This window comes from Gekko japonicus, unplaced genomic scaffold (assembly GCF_001447785.1).
Source record: "Gekko japonicus isolate JY-2015 unplaced genomic scaffold, Gekko_japonicus_V1.1 scaffold1907, whole genome shotgun sequence".
In the NCBI taxonomy this organism is placed as follows: domain Eukaryota; kingdom Metazoa; phylum Chordata; class Lepidosauria; order Squamata; family Gekkonidae; genus Gekko; species Gekko japonicus.
Window position 1 is genome coordinate 238,031 of NW_015177071.1, and position 22,809 is coordinate 260,839.

The following is a 22,809-nucleotide window of genomic DNA, read 5'->3' on the forward strand; positions in this document are numbered from 1 at the left end:
CCAGAGGTATGGCTGAAGTATGTTGATGACCCAAACACTAGCCAATAGGCACCTCCCACTGCCCATTTTCTCCATAAACTGGAAACTTACAGAAGTTGCCCCAGGACCTTAAAATACATCCATGGCTGCGATCACGTACACTAAATAATCCACTTTCAATCCACCTTCAATCCACTTTCCAACTGGATTTCTACTGTGTGAACTGGCAAAATACAATTCAAAAGTGTGTTGAAAGTGGATTATTTAGTGTGTGCGATCGCAGCCCATGTCTTCTGGGTACAGAAGATGCTTTGCTTTCCAATTACCTCTATAACACTTGCAGTGTTACATCTGGTTTTTAAAAAATCCTTATCCTAAAATGCTGGGCACAACTCCTTGAAACCCATTCTCTTGAAGGGGAAACAAGTTTGCTAATGTTAGATATATGGCTTTGATGAGTCTGGTGTTAGCTCAAACAGAGAAGGCACAGCAGTTTTGTATAAAGCATATGTGGTGTACAGCTGCTGGGCTCCCTGACACTCTTATCAGGTTCTGTATTTTCGGGGAGTGCTTTCCCCCTCTGTTATTCAGAGGATCAGTTCTGTCCTTATTTTTTATGGTCTGACCGCCGAATCACAGGCTTGTTGAATAATAAGCAACTATTCCCCTCCCATTTTCAGGAGGAGACGTCATTCCCTGGGATTCATCAGATTCATTATGTCCAGCAACTGTTGAGGAAGCCTCCAAAGCAGTGAGTATCATTCAGTTCCAAAGGCACTTGCCTTTTCAATCCGGAACAACCAATGTTCAGTCTTCTTCCTAGCATTTCATACATTCCCACTGTCCTTAATTACCAGCCACCATCTCTATTTTCTAGTGCATGTCCCTGATATAACACTGTCTGTATTCTGTTTTCTGCCTTTGGGAAGTTGCTTTCTAAACTGTTGGTGAACAGAGACATGTGCTAGAGTTCCTAAGTTTTTTGCCCCTTCTCCTGGGTTGTTAAATATTTGGACAAGAGACAGATACATCTTGAATCTTTGTGTTATATGTTAAGTGCTGTCAACTCACTTCCAACTTATGGAGACCCTATGAATTAATGACCTATGACTGACAACTTTGCTCAGGTCTTGCAAACTGAAGGTCGTGGCTTCCTTTCTTGAATCAGTCCTGAGTCTAGCATACACGCATATCAATGCTAGTGCATAGAGGCATAGAGGCAAAAGGCCACTGTGTTGCTTTTCTTCCATCCTCCATAGTTGCCTCTCCAGGCAGTAAATGTTCCTCCAAGAGCACTGAGATCTGAGTTGCAGAATCGTTTAGTCCCCCCTGGCCCTAGGGACGCTAAGTTAACAGCGACAAGAACTAGTTAAGTGCTGTCAACTCACTTCCAACTTATGGAGACCCTATGAATTAATGACCTATGACTGACAACTTTGCTCAGGTCTTGCAAACTGAAGGTCGTGGCTTCCTTTCTTGAATCAGTCCTGAGTCTAGCATACACGCATATCAATGCTAGTGCATAGAGGCAAGTGGCCAGTGTGTTGTTTTCTTCCATCCTCCATAGTTTGCCTCTCCAGGCAGTGAATATTGTTTAAGGGATCGGACCTGCAGCCATTCTGTAACCAAGATCCATTTTGAGATTAGATGTTTTGTCAAACGTTCTCAAATCAAGAATTGGGAAATGTTATGAGCAATCTCCCCCTACATCTCACAGTTCTATGACATTTGGAAGGTCATGGACTTTGTCACATGTCCCCAAACTGATTTAGCCTGGGAGGGGAGATGAATCTGTGGGGAAAGGATCTGGGCGAAGGTAGGGTCACTGCTTACCCATAACTACTTTGCCCGGCTTCTTCTTGAGATGAAGGGTAGAAGTAGGTTGCTAAAATGTAAATAGGGACAATAGATACTCACAGTTCTATGAAATTTGGAAGGTCGTGGACTTTGTCACATGTCCCCAAACTGATTTAGCCTGGGAGGGGAGATGAATCTGTGGGGAAAGGATGTGGGTGAAGGTAGGGTCACTGCTTACCCGTAACTACTCTGTTCTGCTTGTTCTTGAGATGAAGTGTAGAAGTAGATTGCTAGAATGTAAATAGGGACAATAGATACTCCCCCCTCCATTGCTCCCCATCTAATCCTGTGACTAAGAGCTGTGTTTCCTGATTAACAGCTAACCTCCCTCAGTAGGGGGCAAAGATATATTTGTTGACTGACAGCTAACATAATGAAGAGGACAATTAAGAAGCAGTGATAATCAAATCCTAAAAGGATGGATTGTAGCAGAGAGCAGATACCTACTGAGAACGCCTCCTTAGCTGGGTCCATACTCTGTGAGATGGGGGGGATCAGACAGAAGGGAGATCCTGAGGGTGATCTAGGAGACATTTCTTCCTCACAAACCAACATTCCTTCTGTGATCACCCAGCACCCGCCATGTTGTTCATACCTACCAACAGGCAGCCTCCAAAATCCTGGATTCAGCGGAAGGTGTACAAATGGGACCCTTACTTTCGATTCCCCAGCAGAATGACCTGCATGGCTGGGCTGGCCATAATCTGCCTCTACATGGTAAGTATCCGGGAGTTCTCATTTGGGACTCGGAAGTTCCAAGTGGAGAAGCGACATTCCACAGTGCTATGTTCTCTGTGGGTGACATTTGCCTGCCAAAAAACCTATGGGAGAGAGCTCAGCTCTTGCAGCTGAGCAGCCATGCTTCATGTGCTTCACATTAATGTGCTGTTTCACAAAACCACCTGCCAGTCCATTTAAAAGATACGATTTCCCACTTTGCAGCCTCTGTTTGGGCTGATCCTCACTTTGCAAAATCCTTGTGGTTGCCGTGAGTTCTTTGGATTGCCTGTGTATTGGGAGTTTTCCATGGGCCAATTCAGGTCAGGAAAACAGTGTAAAGTGCAGATTTCATTTACCCTCTCCTTGCATCATGCAAATTAGGGCCCTGACCACCGGGTTTTTTTGAAAACAAAAAAGACCCTGGGAGCTCCAGACACCCCGTTTGTTTTTTTAAAAAGAGCCAAGCTCCTGATTATTATTATTTTTGAACCCCACATTTATGATTACGACCTTTTCTGCATGCTGAAGTTACTCCTGATTTTCTTGGGGGTCAGTCCACAAGTACTGGAATTGGTTTGGGCAGGGTTCTTCCCCACATATATCCTCCCTGTGCATTTTTACAATTGTGGAGTCAGTTTATTTTCTTCCACGCATGGCTTAAAAAACGAGGATTTTCAAGGGAGGGTTATCGGTAGCATCAGAGCGCTCCCCTCTGTGAGGAAAGGGGCTAAAGACTTACGTTTTAAAAAATGAAAGCTGGGAATTTAGAGAACCTGCTTAAACTATTGTTACAACACTACAGCATTATACTGATAATTTTGTTGGAAGTGAAGGACTGTATGCTGTCTCCTGCCTGAGACTTCCGGGTGGTGGTGGTGGTGGTTACGATAAACTTAGAGAGAGATAGAGAGGTCAGAACACAGAGTTTTCCCTGCTATCCTCTTTGATGTGTAGAATGCTATTCTCAGGGAAAGTTTCCTTCCTTTCTTCTGTCTTGGAACCCTCTCACACACATATCGCCAGACTCTCCATTTTGGAATCCGGACATAGCCAGGGTTTTGTGGCTTGTGGAGCAATTTTTGTGTGTGTGGGGCTGAAGTTCTCAGTGCAGAAAGAAAAGCCATTTAGCCAATAGAAAGCTGTTACCAGGATAGATCTCTAAATTGCAAGCTGTCAGCCACTTTAGATGACAGTTCTCAGCTGCTGCAAGTTAATCACTTCTGCCAGCCTAAGCAGCAATTCTGAGAACAAGCCACCAGATGGGTGTGATGATTTCTATAGTCAGGAAAGCTAACACTTAGGCAGAAAAACTCTCTTAAAGGAGACCAGTTTATGGACACAGAGTTAGAAGGGATCCTAGAAGTCACCTACTCCAAAAAACCCTTGCTCAGTGTGGGAATTAGTCAACTACAGCACCCCACTCTGCTTAAAGGTGCACATGCCTTTAAAATGTTTTTAAAAGATTGAAAAAAGCATTTACAGGAAAAATTCTTGTGAGGCTATGCCTTTAAGAAAGGGGCAGAGCCCCCAAAAGCCCCACTGTAGCTACGGGCCTGCTTGGCATCATGGATGCAGGACGGGCTTTCCTGCATCTCTCTCCATCTAGCTAGTTAGACTAGATTAGGAGTCTATCTCTATACCCTTTCCTGTCTAGTAATGTTGTTCCTTATAATGAAGGACTAATATTAGTTTGAAAAGATAAAAGAGGCTCCATGTAAGCTTTGTTCTTTTCAGCACATACACAGACCAGATAAGCTTCCGTTGTGTAGAAGCTTTGTGCATTCTGCTAAATTTAAGGATGCACGAATCCTAACAATTTTAGGGCCTTTAAAAAAAATTGAAATCACTGTCTGGGGGAGGGGGGGAGGGAGTGGTTTAATGATGACAACCATCCAATCATTGAAAAATGGGATGGAAGTGAGTGGGAATGGATGGGACAATGAAAACTGATAGGAACATTACGCACTAGGAAAAAGCTGACACAAGATTGGCTTCCAGAAAAACATTGGGGGTAAAAATGGTCTTAACAGAGCCGGAAAAAAACCTGGGGGGGGGAAACAAAAAAAGTGAAATCTAAAGGCACAAAAATGTGTGCTGAAATAATGGGATAAACCCAAGCAGTATGAGGCCAGAACCGATTTAAAAACCCCATATAGAAAAGACCCATGTCTGAAGTGGCTAAGAGTGTAGTATAATATTTTAAGAGCTTCCATTAAGAGCTCTGACAAACAGCAGTAATGTAATCATTGCAATGGAAAAAATACCAAGCCCATAGCTATCGAGCCAACAGATCAGAGAAAAGACAGAATAGGAAGCCTACCATGCTTAATTCCAGGAAATTCTTTGCAACAGCACAGCATCGCATACCTGTTGGAAATCTAGGCAATGGAGCGCGTACATTTTATTTATCTGGAGTACTTTAAGCCTGACTGTCCAGCCAGACCACTGGTCTGATCCAGCAAAGTTCTTCTCATGTTCTTATGTATTATTTACAGATCTGAAAGTTATGGATTCGCAACATGTTTTCATTATCCTCATCTACCATTTTATGTTGTCCTTATCTCACAAGTCATCCCTCTTATTCCTTTTATTCCTAAAGTTCCTGCGTGCGTAGTTCTCTCCCATTTTCTTTCTTTCATGTCTGCCAGTTCCTTTGGGGGGTGGGATCCCTTTCAAATCTGTGGTTTCCCCTTTTTATTCAGTTGTCAAATATCACTGTAAGATCTTTTCTCTGTATTTTAGTTATCTTCAGCTTTCAACAGAGCATGAAATAATGTAGAGGAATAAGAGTTGTCAAAGTAACTAAACAGCTGTTCCTATCTGTTTACCCTTCAGTTCGTCGTAATGGAGTTTTACGTTAAGAAACGTGTGTTACATACATTGAACACTCTGGAGGAGCATTTTGAGATGCTGGTAGCTGCCAGGAATGCATCAGAAGTACTTGCGTCAGCTGTCGAACATTTGAAAGAGTTTATTGATGTCACAGAAGGTACAAGCGTTGTATCACACTTCAAGAAATCTATCTGTTGGTTAGGTTGCCAGCTCTGGGTTTGGAAACCCCTGGAGATTTGGGGGATGGAGCAGGGGGAGGGCGGGGTTTGGGGAGCGGAGGGACGTCAGCAAGGTGCAATGCCAAAGAGTCCACCCTCCAAAGCAGCCATTTTCTCCAGGGGAATTAATCTCCATTGTCTGGAGATCAGCTGTAATAGCCGGAGATCTCCAGGCCCCACCTGTTGGTTGACAACCTTAATTGATACCTCTGTGGTTTACCGTGTGTGCGTGTGTGTGCTGGCCATAAAAGCAATACTGGTGGCTGCATTTGAGCACATTTTTGAAGAAGAAGAAATTAGATTTATACACCACCCTTCACTACCCAAAGGAGTCTCAGAGCAGCTTACAATCTCCTTCCCCTTCCCACAACAGATGCCCTGTGAGGTAGGTGGGGCTGAGAGAGCTCTGACTGAGAACTGCTCTTGAGAGAATAGCTCTGAGAGAACTTGTGACTGACCCAAGGTCACACCAGCAGCTGCATGTGGAGGAGTGGGGAATCAAATCTGGTTCTTCAAATTAGAGTCCGCGCTCTTAACCACGACACCAAACTGGCTCTCCAAGTAAGGGCATTTTCCCATCTGTGTTTCATGTTGCTTTCTAAACATTTGGCGTAGACCTAAGGTACAACTGACATGATGTTGGTTTTTGCCTTTCCCCATCTGTAATTCAAACACAAAACTGACAGTGACTGAAATGTTCATTCACTTAAACATTTATTCTCAATCCACCAGGTGTTGGTTCACCTGTGCCCTCAAGAAAATTCAAGAGGCTTGTTGGAACATTAAGTGTGATGTGTGAAAACATAGTGCTCAGATGCCAGTGTTGTGTGGCATTTCAGAGGGATGGAATGGGGGGTGGGAAGAATGGCCTGTAGCCCTTGCCGCCTTCTCCCCAGTTCCAAATTCTTCTTCAGATTGATTGTTGCTGGGGGATTGTCTTGGAGAAGGACAGGCAAACCTCTATTGCTGCTGCTAGGCTTAAGTTGGGAGTCTCCTCAGACGTGCCCTCATCTCTCTTCCTTCTGGGCTCAGGTTTCTTCCAAGGACTCCTGCTGCACCAAGGCAAACCCCAGTGCTCTCCTCCTATACCTTAGAAGGGTTTGATTCCCTACAGCTTCACATGCAGCTGCTGGGTGACCTTGGGCCAGGTACAGTTCTCTCAGAGCTCTCTCAGCCCCACCTACCTCACAAGGCATCTGTTGTGGGGAGAGGAAAGGAATGTGATTGTAAGCCACTTTGAGATTGCTTAGGGTACAGAAAAGCGGGGTATTAAAAACTACTTTTCTTCTAATACCAAAGTCTGAAAATACTATCTGGGGGTTCTATTTTCCAAAACCAAAATATGCAAGCTACAAAGAAGCAACAGCCTTCTGACCAAGTGACTGGAAAAGAAAGGCTTTAAACTGCAATGGGCCCAAGTTGATTGCACATTCAGTGATGTTTGCTATTTTGGATTCTGTTACTAATGTATGATGGGTTTTTTCTTAGGCCTTCTTCTACACCTGAATCACCTTTTCCATGAAGCAGTGTGAGAATACGTATGTTCAAAACAGCTATGTTTAGAATGTTCAATAAAGGGCAATGTTTTTTTTAATAAAATGAAAAGATGCTATTTACGTGTCTACGTCATGTCTGGGTGACAGAATAGTGCAGCGCCTGTGTTTTCCCCACGGGAATGGTCCCGCGAAGAACTATATATCCCCCGCTGGATCAAGGTAAGTACTTGGGAGCCCTGATTGTAAGCCACTCTGAGACTCCGACTGAAGGGCGGGATATAAATCCAATCTTTCTCCTCCTCCTCCTCCTCCTCCTCCTCCTCCTTTCCTATTTGCCAAGAAACAAAAGCTTTTGCAGATCCTGATGCTTAGGAGGCAACAGGAATTATGACCCCTGGGAAGAGTGTAAATTAAGCTCTTTGTGGGGACTTGCTTACATTTCCTCTTGCATGTCTTCAGTTGTGTCTCTAGGTGGAATAGCACATCTTCAAAATGACAGTTACTAGTGGAGTTATTGCTTCTACACCTTTGAAGTTAGCTTACTTTGGGACTGTGGTGTGGGCAGTAGGGATGCCAGCTACAGGTGGGGAAATTCCTGGCGGAGGGTGGAGCCTGAGAAGGGGTGGGGCTTGAGGAGTTGAGGGACCTCAGCAGAATATAATGCCACAGAATCTGCCCTTCTAAGCAGCCATGTTACCCAGGGGAACTTGTCTTTGTAGTCAATTGTAATTCTGGGAGATCTCCAGGCCCCACCTAGAGGTTGGCAACATAAAATTGAAAGGCAAAGAACAAGGAAGGATTATCCCCATTCTGTGAGCCTGTCCACGATTGGCAGTTAAGGCCCTGTTAAGAAAATGTACGCTGTCAGGTATGAGGCTGATGAGCCCACCAGAGAGCCTTTGAAGATGACCGTAGTGGTGAGGCGGGGTTCCTGGTGAGCTACACAGGTGCTCCTGGGCTACAAATAAATTTCTCCACCAGGGAAAACCGCAGTTTCCTGGAGCTTCTTTGGGCTGGGAAAAGATGGGGGTAGGGTTGCCAGCAATGCTCCCTCTAAGCTGTGGAGTCTTGTGAGCAAAAATTCTACTTTGTGAGCTACTGGCATTAAAGTTGTGAGCAAGCCATTTGGCTGCTGCATCAATTAGTTTGCTCTGGAGCCATCCTTCCTGAGCTAAGACACAAAATGTGTGAGCTGGAGGCTAAAAAACGGTGAGGTAGCTCACAGTAACTCAGCTTAGAGGGAACATTTGTTGCCAGGTCCCTCCTGGCAACTGGTGGGGGACTTATTGGGAGCAGAAGGGAAGGCCAAGCTGACACTGCAGTGACGTGTCTTTGTCACTTCTGACGTGACCCAGAAGTGATGTCATCATGCAGTGACTGCAGGCAACACTCTGGTATTTGGGCAAATATTCTACCATAGAGTTTTTGCCCATATACTAGAACATCGACCCAACATCAACGACATGATGACATCACTTCCAGGTCACGTCGGAAGTGACATAGACACATTGTTGCAACGTCGACTGGGCCTTGCTCTTTTTCAGGGTAAGTCCCCCACCACAGGCCAGCTGATCGGTGGTAGGGTGGTGGGGCCTGGTGGCAAGGGACCCCCGCCTCAACTGGAAGGTCTGGCAACCCCAGATGGGGGCCAAGAATTAAGTCCCCTTTTCCTGTGTGCCACGCCTCCAGTCTGAATTAGGCCCTCAGAAGCCTCTGAATCTAAGAATCAGGAACTCTCAGTATGTGTCTGCTTGACAGGACCCAAATGGACCCAGGGACAGATCCAGGAACTACATTATTCTCTAGTTTCCACAACTTTGAAAGCATAGCGGCATCCTACCTAGTTTTGCCAACCTCCAGGTAGGGGCTGGAGATATCCTGGGGATTACAAATGATCTCTCGGCGACAGAGATGAGTTCATCTGGAAAAAAATGGCTGCTTTGGAAGATGGACTTTATGGCACGATGCCCCACTGAGGTCCCTCTTCTCCCCCAAACCACACTGTCCTCAGGCTCCATCCCCCAAATCTCCTGGTATTTCCCAACCCAGAGCTGGCAACTCTAACCCCAACCCTTTTGCTGCCCATCATAATATGAGGATACATTTGTTCAAAAAGGCCTTTAAATGTAATTCGCTGATGGATCTCCCCTGTGATTTTCTCTGTCCTTTTGGTAGAATGCTCCTGATTCCATTGTTGTTTTGATCGATGTTCTCAGGAGTGATTTTTTTCCTCTCATTTATGTGATTAGCTTTAGGCGTTATTCTTTTTTGGGAGGGCTGGTGTCTTTTCATTACTTGAAAACTATTTTGGGTATTCTTGAATGGCAAAGTTGTGATAGGAGCTCCCTAAGTAAATAAGTAAAACAAAGATGGTGCTTGCTTGTCCCCCAGAGGTCTGGATTGTCACTACCTTCACCACCTGCCTCACCAGCGTCAGCTACGTGTTCCACATCTTGGCTTGCTACAGGTACGGCTGTACTTTATCCCTGACAGTTTGCCAGAAGCACAAGGAAGGATGGAGAGACAGTCTGGGCATCTTCGTACTCACATACGCTGGTTTTCCTTAGCTCACCTGACATGGCTGAACAGGCTTTGCTTTACAGTCTTGAGGCCTAGCTCTTTACTTATCATCTATATATCTCACTGGGGAAAATCAGTCCCGTATGCTGTGGCCCCCACCCCGCCTGCGACCGCCCCTCTACCTCCCTCCTGCTAGACTTAAAGGGCCCTCCAGCTGGTCGGCAGGCCACGTGGTCCCCGTGGATCAGCTGAAGCCGTTTAAATCAGGCAGGAGGGGTGGCCTGATCAGTCGTTGCTCTTGGGGGCGGGGCTTGGGGGCAGGGCTTCCCCTGCTGGCCAGCTGGCTGGGGGCGGATTGAAGCCCCCAGAATCAGGGGAACCCCTGTCTGGACCTGGAGGCTGTAGTGGAAGCTCACTGGGTGATTTTGGACCAGTCACATACTTTCAGCCTAACCTACCTCACAGGGTTGTTAGATAAAAAGGAGGGGAGGAGGATAATGTAAGCTGTTTTGGTCCCCACTGTGGAGAAAAAAATGGGATAAAAATGAAGTAAATTAATAATAAATATAGCTGAAGATGGGAGGTAGATAAAAGGTAGGCTACTGAAAGGCTGAGAAAGAGGATGAGGTAGGGGAACAGGAGAGGGCGCGAGGGTTACTGGGGGAGGGAAACAGTGAAAAGAGAAAGAGGAAAAAGTGTGGGGAGGGGGATACAGAGAAAGTGAGGTGCCACCCCACGAGGCCTTGAGGGTTCCTTCCATGCAAGTGGGCCTGGCCCAGTGGCCGGCACCATGCAACTGGGCCACAGTTTTCCTAGGTAGAGTTTGAGGCAGAGGGGCAGAGAAAGTTAGGTTGGCTGTTGGGTAGGAAGGATATAGGGTTGTCAGCTCGAGGTTAGGAAATTCCTAGAGATTTTGAGGGGTCATGATTGGAGAGGGTGAGGTTTGAGGAGGGGAGGAATCTCAGATCACACCCTCCAAAGTAGCCATATTCTACAGGGGAACTAAGGTTGCCAACCTCCAGGTGGGGGCTGGCGACCATGCAGAATTACAACTGAACTCTGAATGACAGATCAGTTCCCCTGGAGAAAATGGCTGCTTTGGAGGGAGATCTCCAGGTCGGCAAACCTAGAAAGAGAGAAGGAAGCAGGAAAAGAGGAGAGGCTATGGGGGCTTTCAGGAAAGGGAAAGGAAAAAGTAGGGGAGGGGGAATTGAATAGACCCCAGCAAGTCCTTGCATGTTCCCAGCTTTTTTTTTTTTTAAGAATGTTGAAACTGATATTTAAAAATAAATAAATGAATTTCTCTAGAAAACACATGAAGCGACTGTGGGCAGGGGAGAAGCAATTCCTTCCGTTGAGTTCTTACAAACTTTCTCACAGTGTGGTAAGTTTCTGGTCTTATTTTCCGGCTGCTTCACTCTCCATCCCTTTGAGTCCCTTCTAGGGGTGGCCACTCTGGGTTGGTAAATTCCTGAAAATTTGCGGGCGGAGCCTAGGGAGGGCATAATAGACTCCACCCTCCAAAGCAGCCGTTTTCTCCAGGGGAACAGGGGTGTCTGCAAATCAGTTGTCATTCCAGGAGATCTCCAGGCCCCACCTAGGGGTTGGCAACTCTAGCTCCTACTCAAGACCCATGTCTATGGCGAACCCTACCTTAAACTCACACTTACGTCATCCTGCCTATTCTGACACCACCTCATCCTCCCCCCACCCCCACCCCAGACCTCTCACTGTCAGTTCTTGGACCTCACTTTCATGCTTAATATCAAAGCACTCTAGACAAGGTAAAAGCTAATTAGGATGTTGTTAATTGATGGGGCTGAGAGCAAAAGAGAACTTGCTTGTTGTTTTTAAAGGACCAAACGGCGGTGTTTGTTCTATCTTCTAGTGAGAAGGCAGTCAGGCTGAGGTGTTGGTGATACGCCACATGGGCTCAATGAACAGGGTTGCCAAGGTCCTACCTGGCTGCCAGTGGGGGGGGGTTCAGCGTCTTAACCACTTGAGCCACTGCAGCTTCATAAAAGCTAATTAGGATGTTGTTAATTGATGGGGCTGAGAGCAAAAGAGAACTTGCTTGTTGTTTTTAAAGGACCAAACGGCGGTGTTTGTTCTATCTTCTAGTGAGAAGGCAGTCAGGCTGAGGTGTTGGTGGTACACCACATGGGCTCAATGAACAGGGTTGCCAAGGTCCTACCTGGCTGCCAGTGGGGGGGGGGCTCCTGGTTCGTCCTTGAAGATCTTCTGGCGTGTGTGCCACGATGATGTCACCAGAAGTGATGTCATTGTGTTTCCAACATTGGGGGGAACACTCCAGGTTTTGACCAAAATGTATGGGTTTTTTTTGCACAAAACCCCCCCCCCCAAATTCTTCAACGGAGCAACATCCCTAGTCAAACCCTGATGCTAAGTAAGTTTGGAAGGTACCTTGAGATTTGATATGCTGAAGACTATGAGTCACTAGCACTTCCCTTATCGGAGTGAACTGCAAACGTTCATTTACAGAGGAGACAGTAAAAAGGTACAAATGGAGAGAACATAAGGTTGGGGTTTTTGCTGTCAAGTCACAGCTGACTCATGGTGACCCTGTGGGGTTTTCAGGGCAGGAGACATTCAGAGGTGGTTGTGCCTCTGCCTGCCTCTGCGTCATGACCCTGGACTTCCTTTGAGGGTCTCCCATCCAAATACTAACCAGGGCCAGGGCTATTTTTGGGCAGGAACGCACAGGAACGGAGTTCCAGCTGGCTCCCAAGTTCTTGGCTATCCAGGTCAGGGTTAAATCCCCACCCTCAGCCTTTTGATATTATGAAACCAATGTGCTTCTGTGCATTGCCCCATTCAGGGGGATCTCATTGTTGGTCACACCAGGGTGTGACAGAATGTCGACAACTGGCATATCTATCTGTCTGTCTATCCACCCCCCCAAATGTGGCAGTATTAAATAATCACTCCACTTTGATGTTTTATTAACTTTTCATTAAAAAAATTATATCCCATCCCCAACCCTCCCAAAAGAGGCATCTGTATGTTAATAGGCTTCTCAGCTATAAACTACAGTCTGCTGAACAAGATGGGGTGAATAGGGCTGATGAATCTGTTTTCTTTCTCCGTTTTAACACCTGCAGGCAGCAATAGCAAGATACTCGGGCTGGCAAATCGCATACCTTTTATGGGGTACGTGAAGGTCTGTGCCGGGGCAAGCGTTTGGGGCGAATTCTTGGGGCTACCGTTTTCTCTCTCTTTTTAATAAACAACTTGGCTTCTCTTTTTCAGGGTACCTGATCATCCACATTGTGTCCACCGTCTTTGGAGTGATCCTTGTGTACAGTTTTGTTTTGCTCATAAAACACGGCCAAGTGTTAGAAATTGTGAAAGGCTTGGGAACTGGGATGTAAGTGCATTTGGCTAGTACGGGCAAGTGACTAAAAGGCAGAAGGGGGAACTGGGGAGTCCCTGGTTCAAATATTGCACCTGCTATAAATTCACCTGGTTGCCTTTGGCCCACCTTTATCACTCAGCTCCTTCCTCCGTTAACAATATGAAAGTAATGATGATGACCCACCTCACAGAGTTGTTGTAGGGGCTGCCAGAGTTGGCAACCCTAATCCCCTCTCTTTCCTGACTGTATTGTTTTTCCACTTGGTGGGAGTTTAATGTAGGCTTCCCCCTCTGCGGTATGCCTGAGAGCCAGTTTGGTGTAGTGGTTAGGAGCGCGGACTCTGATCTGGGAGAACCAGGTTTGATTCCCCACTCCTCCACATGCAGCTGCTGGTGTGACCTTGGGTCAGTCATAAGTTCTTTCAGAGCTGTTCTCTTAGGGGCAGTCCTCGAAAGAGCTCTCTCAGCCCCACCTACCTCACAGGGTGCCTGTTGTGGGGAGGGGAAGGGGAAGGAGATTGTAAATCACTCTGAGACTCTTTTGGGTGGTGAAGGACAGGGTATAAATCCAATTTCCTCCTTCTCTTCTCCTCCTCTAATCACCTCTTTTTCCGTACTGTACTGGTTTTCTACTTGGTGGGAGTTTAACATAGACTTCCCCCCTGTGATTTGAATTGGTGCAGTCCCTCCCATTACCTCAGCATTCTCCCACCTGAGTTCCACCTTAGGGTGCCAACTCTGGGTTAGGAAGTCCCTGGTGATTTTTAGGGGTGGAGCCTGAGGAAGGGATATAATGCCACATTTAAGTCCGTTGTTCAAAGCAGCCGGTTTCCTCCAGGGGGAGCTCCATAGTCTGGAGATCAGCTGTAATTCTGGGAATTTCCAGGCCCCACCCGAGAGCCAGCCTGGTCAAGAGCCGCAGACTCTAATCTGGAGAACTGGGTTTGATTCCCCACTCCTCCACATGAAGCCTGCTGGGAGACCTTGGGCCAGTCACAGTTCTCTCGGAACTCAGTTAAGTGGGCTACCTCACAAGGTGCCTGTCATGGGAGAGGAACAGAAGGCGATTTGTAAGATGCTCTGAGACTCCTTTAGGTAGAGAAAAGCGGGACATACAAACCCACTCTTCTGCTGTTGCTGCTGCTGATTCTGCTACAGAGGAAGCCAGGACTCAGGAACTGGCTTTTATGCCTATGAGGTCCTTTTGACCCAGGGCTCTCTTTGACTCCAACTCCTTTTCATTTGATGATCATCTTTTCAAACCAAAACTCTCTCTCTCTTTTTTTGCTTCAGCCTCACAGTTGGCATTATGGTAGGCCTCATGGTGCTGCAGGTTGCGATGGCCACAAGGTTCTTTCTTCAGCCAAAGATTTTACTGGATGACAAGGAAAAGCCGTTGGCTCTTGACAACAGGTAACTCTTACAGATGCTTCCAACATTTTCCACCGTGCCAAATGATCTCATTTCCAGATTGCATTCAGAATTCTCCTTCATTTATGTATTTAATTTATGTTATTTTAATTCATATCCCATCATTCTATGCAGAAGGACCACCATGGCAGGTAACAAATTAAAACGTACATAATAAGATCACATTTTTAAAACCATTAACCCCCCCCCAACACAGATAATTAAAAACAGAGCTAAAATGCAAAGATGTAAGAACAACAGTTAAGAGGTTTTTATACCCTACCTTTGCCTACCTTTAAGGAGTCTCAAAACAGCTAGCAATCGTCTTCCCTTCATCTCCCCACAGCAGGCACCTTGTGAGGCAGATGGGGCTGAGAGAGTTCTGAGAGAACTGTGGCTGCCCAAAGGTCACCCAGCAGGCTTCATGTGGAGGAGTGGGGAAGCAAACCCAGTTCTCCAGATCAGAGGCTGCCACTCTTAACCATTACGCCACACTGGCTTTCCTAGGGAGAAAGTTCCAGAGCTTTGGTGCCATGACCAAGAAGGCCCTTTCCCAAGTTGCCACCTGCCTAATCTCAGAAGGTGGGGGCACCCTAAGCGGGGCCTCCAAAGATGACCATAATGCCCAGGTGGGTCCCTAAGGGAGCAGGCAGTTCTGCAAGTACATTGGTCCCAAACCGTATAAGGCTGTAAAGGTCAACATCAACACCTTGAATTCTAGGGTTGCCAGCCTGCAGGTGGGGCTTGGAAATCTCCCAGAATGTCAACTAATCTCCCAACTACCAAGATCAGTTTCCCTGGAGAGAATGGCTGTGTTGGAGGGTGGACTCTATGGCATCATACCCACCTAAGATCCCTCCCCTTCCCAAACCCCACCTTCCACAAGGTCCACCCCCAGGAATTTCCCAATCCAGAGTTGGCACCCTAAGAATTGTGCCTGGAAACGAATTGGGAGGGAGCCAGTGTAGGTGGGCCAGCTCAGGAGTGATACGGTCCTTGTGACTAACTCCAGTCAACATCCTCACGGCAGCGTTTTGCATAAGTTGAAGTTTCTGAATGTTTCTCAAGGGCAGCCCTATGCAGAGTGCATTGCAGTAATCTAATCTCGACGTATTCAGGTCTTGTGCATTATCCCATTATTGTTCCCAGTGCGCATCACATTTATTTATTTTATTTCTTCGATTTATAGCCTACTGCCCCCCACTATCGTGGGGCTCAGACTGGGTCACAACATACAACGAGCAAATTACAATAAACTTAAAATCATACCAGTTTACAACAATTTTCCAGATATTTACAATTTATCAGACGATACCTAATAAATACTATAACATGCCCAGGGGAAGAGAAGGCGAAGGAAGAAGTAGGAGAATCTGTGCGGTGGAAATTCTCCCGACCTTACCCATATGCCGCTGCCCCCCACTATCGTGGGGCTCACAACGAGCAAATTATAATAAACTTAAAATCATACCAGTTTACAATAATTTCCAGATATTTACAATTTATCAGACGATACCTAATAAATACTATAACATGCCCAGGGGAAGAGAAGGCGAAGGAAGAAGTAGGAGAATCTGTGCGGTGGAAATTCTCCCGACCTTACCCATATGCTTGGTGGTACATTTCCATTTTACAGGCCCTGTAGAACTGTATCAAGGGTCCCACAGGGTCCAGATTGCTTTTGGAAGCACATTCCACCAAGCTGGAGCCACCGCCAAAAAGGCTCTGGCTCCAGTTGAAGCCAGGCGAATATTCCTTGGTCCCAGGGTTGTCAGTGTGTTGTTGTTGTTCAAGGAACGTAATACTCTTTGTGAGTATGCCAGGAAAGGCGGTCCAGAAGATACGTTGGTCCCAGACCATGAAGGGCTTTAAAGGTTAAAACCAACACCTTGAACTTGATCCGGTATTCAATCTGGAGCCAGTGCAACTGGTGGAGCACTGCTTGAATATGTGCTGTTGCAGGGGGTTCCTGTAAGGACCCACACCACCGCATTCTGGACCAGTTGTAGTTTTCGGGTCAATCTCAAGGGTAGCCCAACCCAGAGCGAGTTATAGTAATCTAGCCTAGAGGTGAACATTGCATGGATCACTGTGGTTCGGTCGGGGCGAGAGAGGAAGGGTGCCAATTGCCGGACTTGGCGTCGATAGGAGAATGCCAGCCTGGCCACATTTGTGATCTGGGCCTCCACTGAAAGGGGGGCATCCAGAATCACACCCAAACTCTTCACTGCTGGTGCTGTTGTTAAAGGGACATTGTCCAGAGTTGGGAGTTGGGTACCCGATCCCACATTTATTTGTTTAAATTATACCCTTCCCTCCCCGCCAAGGCAGGCTCAGGGCGGCTTACAGATATTTGCAGTTCCCCTCAATTCATTGATGTTTCCTGCACACATGTGCACTGATGAAACACCCCACAAAAGGATGTGATTGGAGGTGAGGGACAAGGATGGTTGGGGGGTCCTGGAAAGCAAGCCCCGTGAGGAAAGGCTTGAGGGACCTGGGAATGTTCAGTCTGGAGAAGAGGGAGTTGAGGGGGGACATGATTGCTCTCTTGAAGTATTCGGAGGGCTGTCACTTAGAGGAGGGCAGGGAGCTGTTCCTGTTGGCAGCAGAGGAGAGGACTCGCAAGAATGGGTTTAAATCAGGGCTATTTTTGGGCAGGAACGCACAGGGACGGAGTTCCGGCTGGCTCCTGAGTTGGCCACGCCCAGCAGGAACTCATTAGCATAATAGGCCACACCCAACAGCAGAAACTCATTCGGATTGGCTACATTAGGGGTGTGTGGCCTAACATGCAAAGGAGTTCCTGCTACAAAAAAAGGCCCTGGGTTTTGACAACAAACAAGGTAAACAGAATAAGAAGCAAAAGGTGGGTGAGGCTGGATAACCACACTTCTGGTAACATGGGGGTGCGGCCTAATGTGCTAATGAGCTGTGCTGTCAGGGGTGTGGCCTATTATGCTAATGAGTTCCTGCTGGGCTTTTTCTACGAAAAGAGCCCTGGTTTAAATTAAGGGCAGGAAGGTACCAGCTGGATCTTAGGGAAAACCTTTTTACAGGAAGAGTTGTGCAACAGTGGAATCAGCTGCCTAGGGAGGTGGTGAGCTCCCCCTCACCGGCAGTCTTTAAGCAGCGGCTGGACGAACACTCGTCAGGGATGCTCTAGGCTGCTCTTGCATTGAGCAGGGGGTTGGACTGGATGGCCTGTATGGCCCCTTCCACCTCAGTGATTCTATGATCCTATTCATCTGGGAGTAGCAACATAAAGCCACCAATATTTGTCTTTTTTTGTGCAGTGTTTTATTATTAAGGCACAAGTATGCTTCTGTGTGTCTGAAAAAAACGACTGTACAAAACAAATCTTGACACTATCGTAATATGACCGTGTTAGGATTACTTTTTTGCAGTGTTTTACATCAATATCAAAATGCCCATCGGTAAAGCAAAGGGGATGGGAGCAGTGTTCCCTCTAAGCTGAGTTAGTGTGAGCTAGCTCACAGTTCGTTAGCCTCTGGCTCGCACATTTTCATTTTAGCTCAGGAAGGATGGCTCCAGAGCAAACTAATTTATGCAGTAACCAAATTGCTTGCTCACAACTTTGATGCCAGTAGCTCACAGAGTAGAATTTTTGCTCACAAGACTCCGCAGCTCAGAGGGAGCATTGGGTGGGAGATGCAAATGAGCTGAAAGAACTGAAATCTATCGCAAACTGTGCCTGCTTCGATGCCAGAACTAATGTTAGAAATTCTCCTCGTTAAATCAGAATCCAGGAAAACCAGGATTATGGGGCAGAGTGACATTATAGAACAGAAAGGAACGGAACACGGAACATTCTCTCATTCTTAGTAACTGTCAGAAAGCTGGGTGACATTTCTCTGGCAGGATTTGTGCATCTTTAATCTCTGCCTAACAGGCAGATGAAGCACTCCGAGGTCATTAAAAAAAAAGTTCAGTCTTTCCCTGTTGTGCAGATGTGAAAGTCAGAGGAGCCCGGCTAGAAAAATAATTGGCATTTGTACCTGAGAGAGATGTTCTTCCGTGTTATTCAGTGTAAGTTCTCCGACAGAAAGGGGCCTTTAGCAGTGAAGCTGTGCATGTTGAAGAAGCCCTTATAGCCATGTGAATTTCTCCCGTGTTGTATTTTTAGGAAAGCATTCCACAATTTCAACTACTTCTTTTTCTTCTACAACGTCTTACTGGGCCTGAGCGCCTGCCTGTTCAGGCTGTTGTGCAGTGTGGTCGTGGGAGCCTGGCTGATTGCTCGCATTGACAGGACGATCATGCCCAGAGGGTATGAAGCAGCCGATATGGGTAAGACCCCGGCCCTGGTCTGCTCTAGCGGCCCTGGTCTGGAAGCTTTGCAAATACTCCAGATTAACAAACTAACAACCCCTCTCTCTCGATGCTGTAAGCTCGGATTGGTTTAATAGGTCTTAAAATCAACTAAAACCTCGGTTGACAAAATGGTAGGAGTGAATTTCAATGACTGGAGCTACGAGTTGATGATAGACTTGTCTGTGTTTGGAGGCAGCTTTGGTTCTAGCATCTGGAAGAAACTTTTATGGGAGTCAACAAATTAATGGGGGAAAAGAGGAGTTACAGCCGAGACTAATGGAATGACCCAGAGCCAGTGAGCACCATGGAAAAGAGAACTAAATGAATGAATGAATCAATCAATGCACTGCTTGAAAGGCCATCGATTAATCATCTAAAAAATCCTGCATTGGTTGACAGTCCATGTCCATCCCACCGGGTGACCACCAAGTGATCAGGGTCAATCCTGGGAGACAGGAAGAGGCATTTTTTAGTTCTTGACCAACCATCAACATTATCTGGGGCTGCGGGGGGGGGGGCACCTCTGCTATGAGTCTGTACGCTTTGTTCTGTAGAGCTACCGAGAAACAGGGTGGATTCATCATCTCTGGCCCATAAATTTCCAACCAGACTATTTGGGGATCCAGCTGCTTCTCCTCTGCTCCAGATGTTTTCTGCTTACTGGGCTTTGACTGACTTGGAGAAGGGAACGGCTGGCTGGGTCTCCAAAGGCTCCAGCCAGGGCGGCAGGAAGAGGAGAAGCCCTGACCTCCCACCCTTTCCTTGGCCATGGCATCGGAGGCCAACCCTTTTTATGTTGTGCTTTCTCCAAGGCGTTACAGCCGAGACTAACGGAATGACCCAGAGCCAGTGAGCACCATGAGTTTCGGCACATACAATCTGGGAAGCCTCTAAAGCTTTTATTCGAGGCCACTGCATTTCCCTACTTGCCTCTTTCAGAGCTCAGAAATACAACTCCAGTACAGAGTATGTCTAATCTTGCTGGCTGTCCGTAGGAAACATTGGTACCTCCTCAAAGCAGAAATAGAGAGTGTTTGTCATGTCTAGTTGTCCTTTGCCTGTCAAGAAGAATTACTATTGTTTCATTGCAGGATTCAGGACCTGGATTGGAATGCTCCTGATGGATCACTACCACACAAATCCCACCCTTGTCTGTTTTTGCCATATCCTTGTGGCCCAAAGCAGAGTGAGACATCAGCAGAGAACCACAAGTTACCACTGCTTCAGTAATGACACAGGTAGACGCTGTCTGTCTGTCTATCTATCGGTAAATGTCAGACACACAAAATTTCAGATTGACATTTTATCAATAATGGTTTATGTTTTAGCATGGCAGTAGGAAATGCCAGAAAATCCTGATGCTTACTGGTAAATCTCAAGGCTAGCTAAATGCCTCTGGGATATTATCAAATGTCATCTGCGCTATCAGCGTTAACCAAGGCACCTTCCGTCTATCAAATGGATGGGCTAGATATATATCGCATATCCAAAGCTATGCAGATATGAGGTAATGGCAGTGATTTGGCCACACTGATACCTACTCTGATCACATCCAGTTTAGACTACTGTAATGTGCTTTCTGTGGGGCCGCCTTTGAAAACTGTTCAGCAGTTTCAGTTGGTCCACAATGTGGCAGCCAGGTTATTGTCAGGAGCCAGATACAGGGATTGTATCACCATTGTGCTGAAAGAGGTCCATTAGTTTCTGGGCACAATTCAAAGGGCTGGTTCTTGCCTGTAGAGTCCTAAATAGCTTGGGGCCAGGGTACTCGAAAGACCACCTCCTCTTATACTGTCCAGCCTGCCAGTTAAGATCCTCTTCTGTAGATAGGGTTGCCAGATCTTACCTGGCTTGCAGTGGGGGGCTGGGGGACGGTCCCAGTCCTGGAGATCTTTGGCATGCACGCTTTGCACGTGTGCTGTGATGACATCACCTGGAAGTGACGTCATCGCGAAGGGCACGTTGCAGGGGACGCTCTATCATTTAAGGAAAAACTCTGTGTTAGTGTGTGTGTTCCTTTAAATGTTTGGTTGGAGTGCAGTGTTAGTAGAGTGATTGAGAGAGACAAGTGTGTTGTGATTGGAGGATGACTGGGAGTGGGAGGAGTTGTTTGGAGTGAATCATCATGCTGGGCATATGTTGGCACACACGAGGCTCTTGGGGGGCGGGGTTCCCCCACTGGCCCGATCAGGGGCAGCGGATTGGAGGCTGCAAAAGTGGGTAAACCCCCTGCTCCTTCGGGGGAATGGGAACCCTATTTGTAGACCGGCTCTCTGTGACCTCACGTGCAAAGGTAAGGCAGATGGTGACCAGAGAAAGGACCTTTTCAGTGATGGTACCTCCCCTTTGGAAAGCATTCCCCCTTGAGGCCTACCTTGCATCTACTTTGCTTTTAGCAATAAGCTTTAAAAAAAAATTGTCCCTCCAGGCTTTTAACCAGGGGCTTATTGTCTTCCTTGTATGCTGCCTCGAGCCGGTCACTAGAAATGGCATTTCCCCCCTAAATAAATAGTGGTGATTATGCTTGATTCATCTAGGAGCCAGTAGATGGGGTGTCCTTAAATGGCAACCTCTTTGGAAACAGTACCCCCTCAATAAGACGTACCACTTGCTTTCTATAAGCATGAAAGGAAAGGGATTTCCACTATGTTGGCATTAAATGCTGATGTCCTTATTTCGTTTCAGATTTTAGGGTGTCGAAGAAAGCCAAGATAAGATGGCAGCTCCTCTACACCCTCCTGAACAATCCCAGCCTCTCAGCATTCAGGAAACCAAAATGATGGGCATATTATATGGATGTTATTTTGGCGTGGGGGAATCGAAACCAGATTCCTCGAGACCACATCACCACACGCCCTCAGGAATCACACGGAACTACCATACACTCAGTGGGATTGTTCTTCTGTGAAGTCTTAGAACTGATGAGCGGCAGCTTCTCAAGATCTTGGAAAGGGGTCCTCGGCAGCCTTCCTCTCCAGATATCTGGGACTGAACCCGGGCCCCTTTGCATGCAAAGTGAATGTACTACGACTCACATGCCCTCTGGTCTCCAGAGTGGCTGTTACTAGAGGAGCGTGTGATGAAGATCACCAAGTAATACCTGCTACGGATTGCTTGCAGTGATGTTCCTCCTGTAGTCTTTGGTCCGTATGTACGTACGTGCCGTCAAGTCGCAGCCCGCTTATGGCAACCCCAGCAAGGGGCTTTCGAGCCGAATGAGAAGCAAAGGTGGGTTCCTCTTGCCTTCCTTGGTGGTGGTCTCCCACCCAAGTACTGACCCTGTTTAGTTTCTGGGATCGGGCTATACAATGCTGCCTTCCCTCCACAGGGCTCTGTACCTTGCTGCTGTTTTGTATGTAGGACTCCTGTGAAGCCTCACAAGGTGGGGGAGGCTCAACTTCCGTCCTTTCCGCATTTGCCTGCCACTCCGGATCTTCTCAGTGTCCGCAATGTTTTTTTAATATGTTTTAAAATCATCATTAACAACAATGTACATCAAAAGCATTAAACAAGCAACAACAGATAAGGATCAAGTCAGATCAAAAGCCTGTTATGTAACAGTAAAAACTATTGTAACTATTTGAACATTTGTCAGCCAATAAGAAAAGGTAAGGAGTGCTGGTAATTATGCTACCTCTATCAGTAAGGCAAGTGTGAAGACTAGATTAGAAGATTTTTGTACAGTGTGTACAGTAGAGAGCTAGAAGAAAAGCCAAGAAGAGTAAGTAGTGTTGGTGGGAAGAAGTTCAGCTGAGTTCAGTTGAGGCAATTTAAGTCCTCAGCAAAACAGTATCCAAATAACCTGGGGCAAGGGCACGCTGAAACCGGGCTGACCACTGAAGGGAGGGAATGTAATGCAGAATGGGGGGGGAGGAGAGACTGCAATAAAAAGAACATTGAATTCAATTTTAGTGCAGAATGGGGGGTGGGGCTGGAATAAAAGGAACATTGAATTCCATTTTAGTGCAGAAGGGGGGGGGTGGAAACCTGGATTAAGAAGAAGGTTGAATTCCATTTTAGTGCAGAATTGCTTGGAGGACACCACGGTGAACATGGATTAAAAGGAG

General features: G+C 46.7%; 1 protein-coding gene across 1 annotated transcript in view; it reads left to right on the top strand.

Annotated features, from left to right (window-relative positions):
- Positions 1-21,522, top strand: part of LOC107124723 — a 35,229-nt gene extending 13,707 nt beyond the window's left edge. The window contains exons 8-18 of the mRNA XM_015428221.1: positions 660-730; positions 2,442-2,553; positions 5,392-5,545; positions 9,494-9,569; positions 10,931-11,006; positions 12,745-12,793; positions 12,893-13,010; positions 14,291-14,410; positions 18,555-18,718; positions 19,834-19,980; positions 21,428-21,522. Coding sequence (XP_015283707.1) covers positions 660-730; positions 2,442-2,553; positions 5,392-5,545; positions 9,494-9,569; positions 10,931-11,006; positions 12,745-12,793; positions 12,893-13,010; positions 14,291-14,410; positions 18,555-18,718; positions 19,834-19,980; positions 21,428-21,522 — 1,182 coding nt within the window. The remainder of the gene's footprint in view (positions 1-659; positions 731-2,441; positions 2,554-5,391; positions 5,546-9,493; positions 9,570-10,930; positions 11,007-12,744; positions 12,794-12,892; positions 13,011-14,290; positions 14,411-18,554; positions 18,719-19,833; positions 19,981-21,427) is intronic.
- The last annotated feature ends 1,287 nt before the right edge of the window (positions 21,523-22,809 follow it).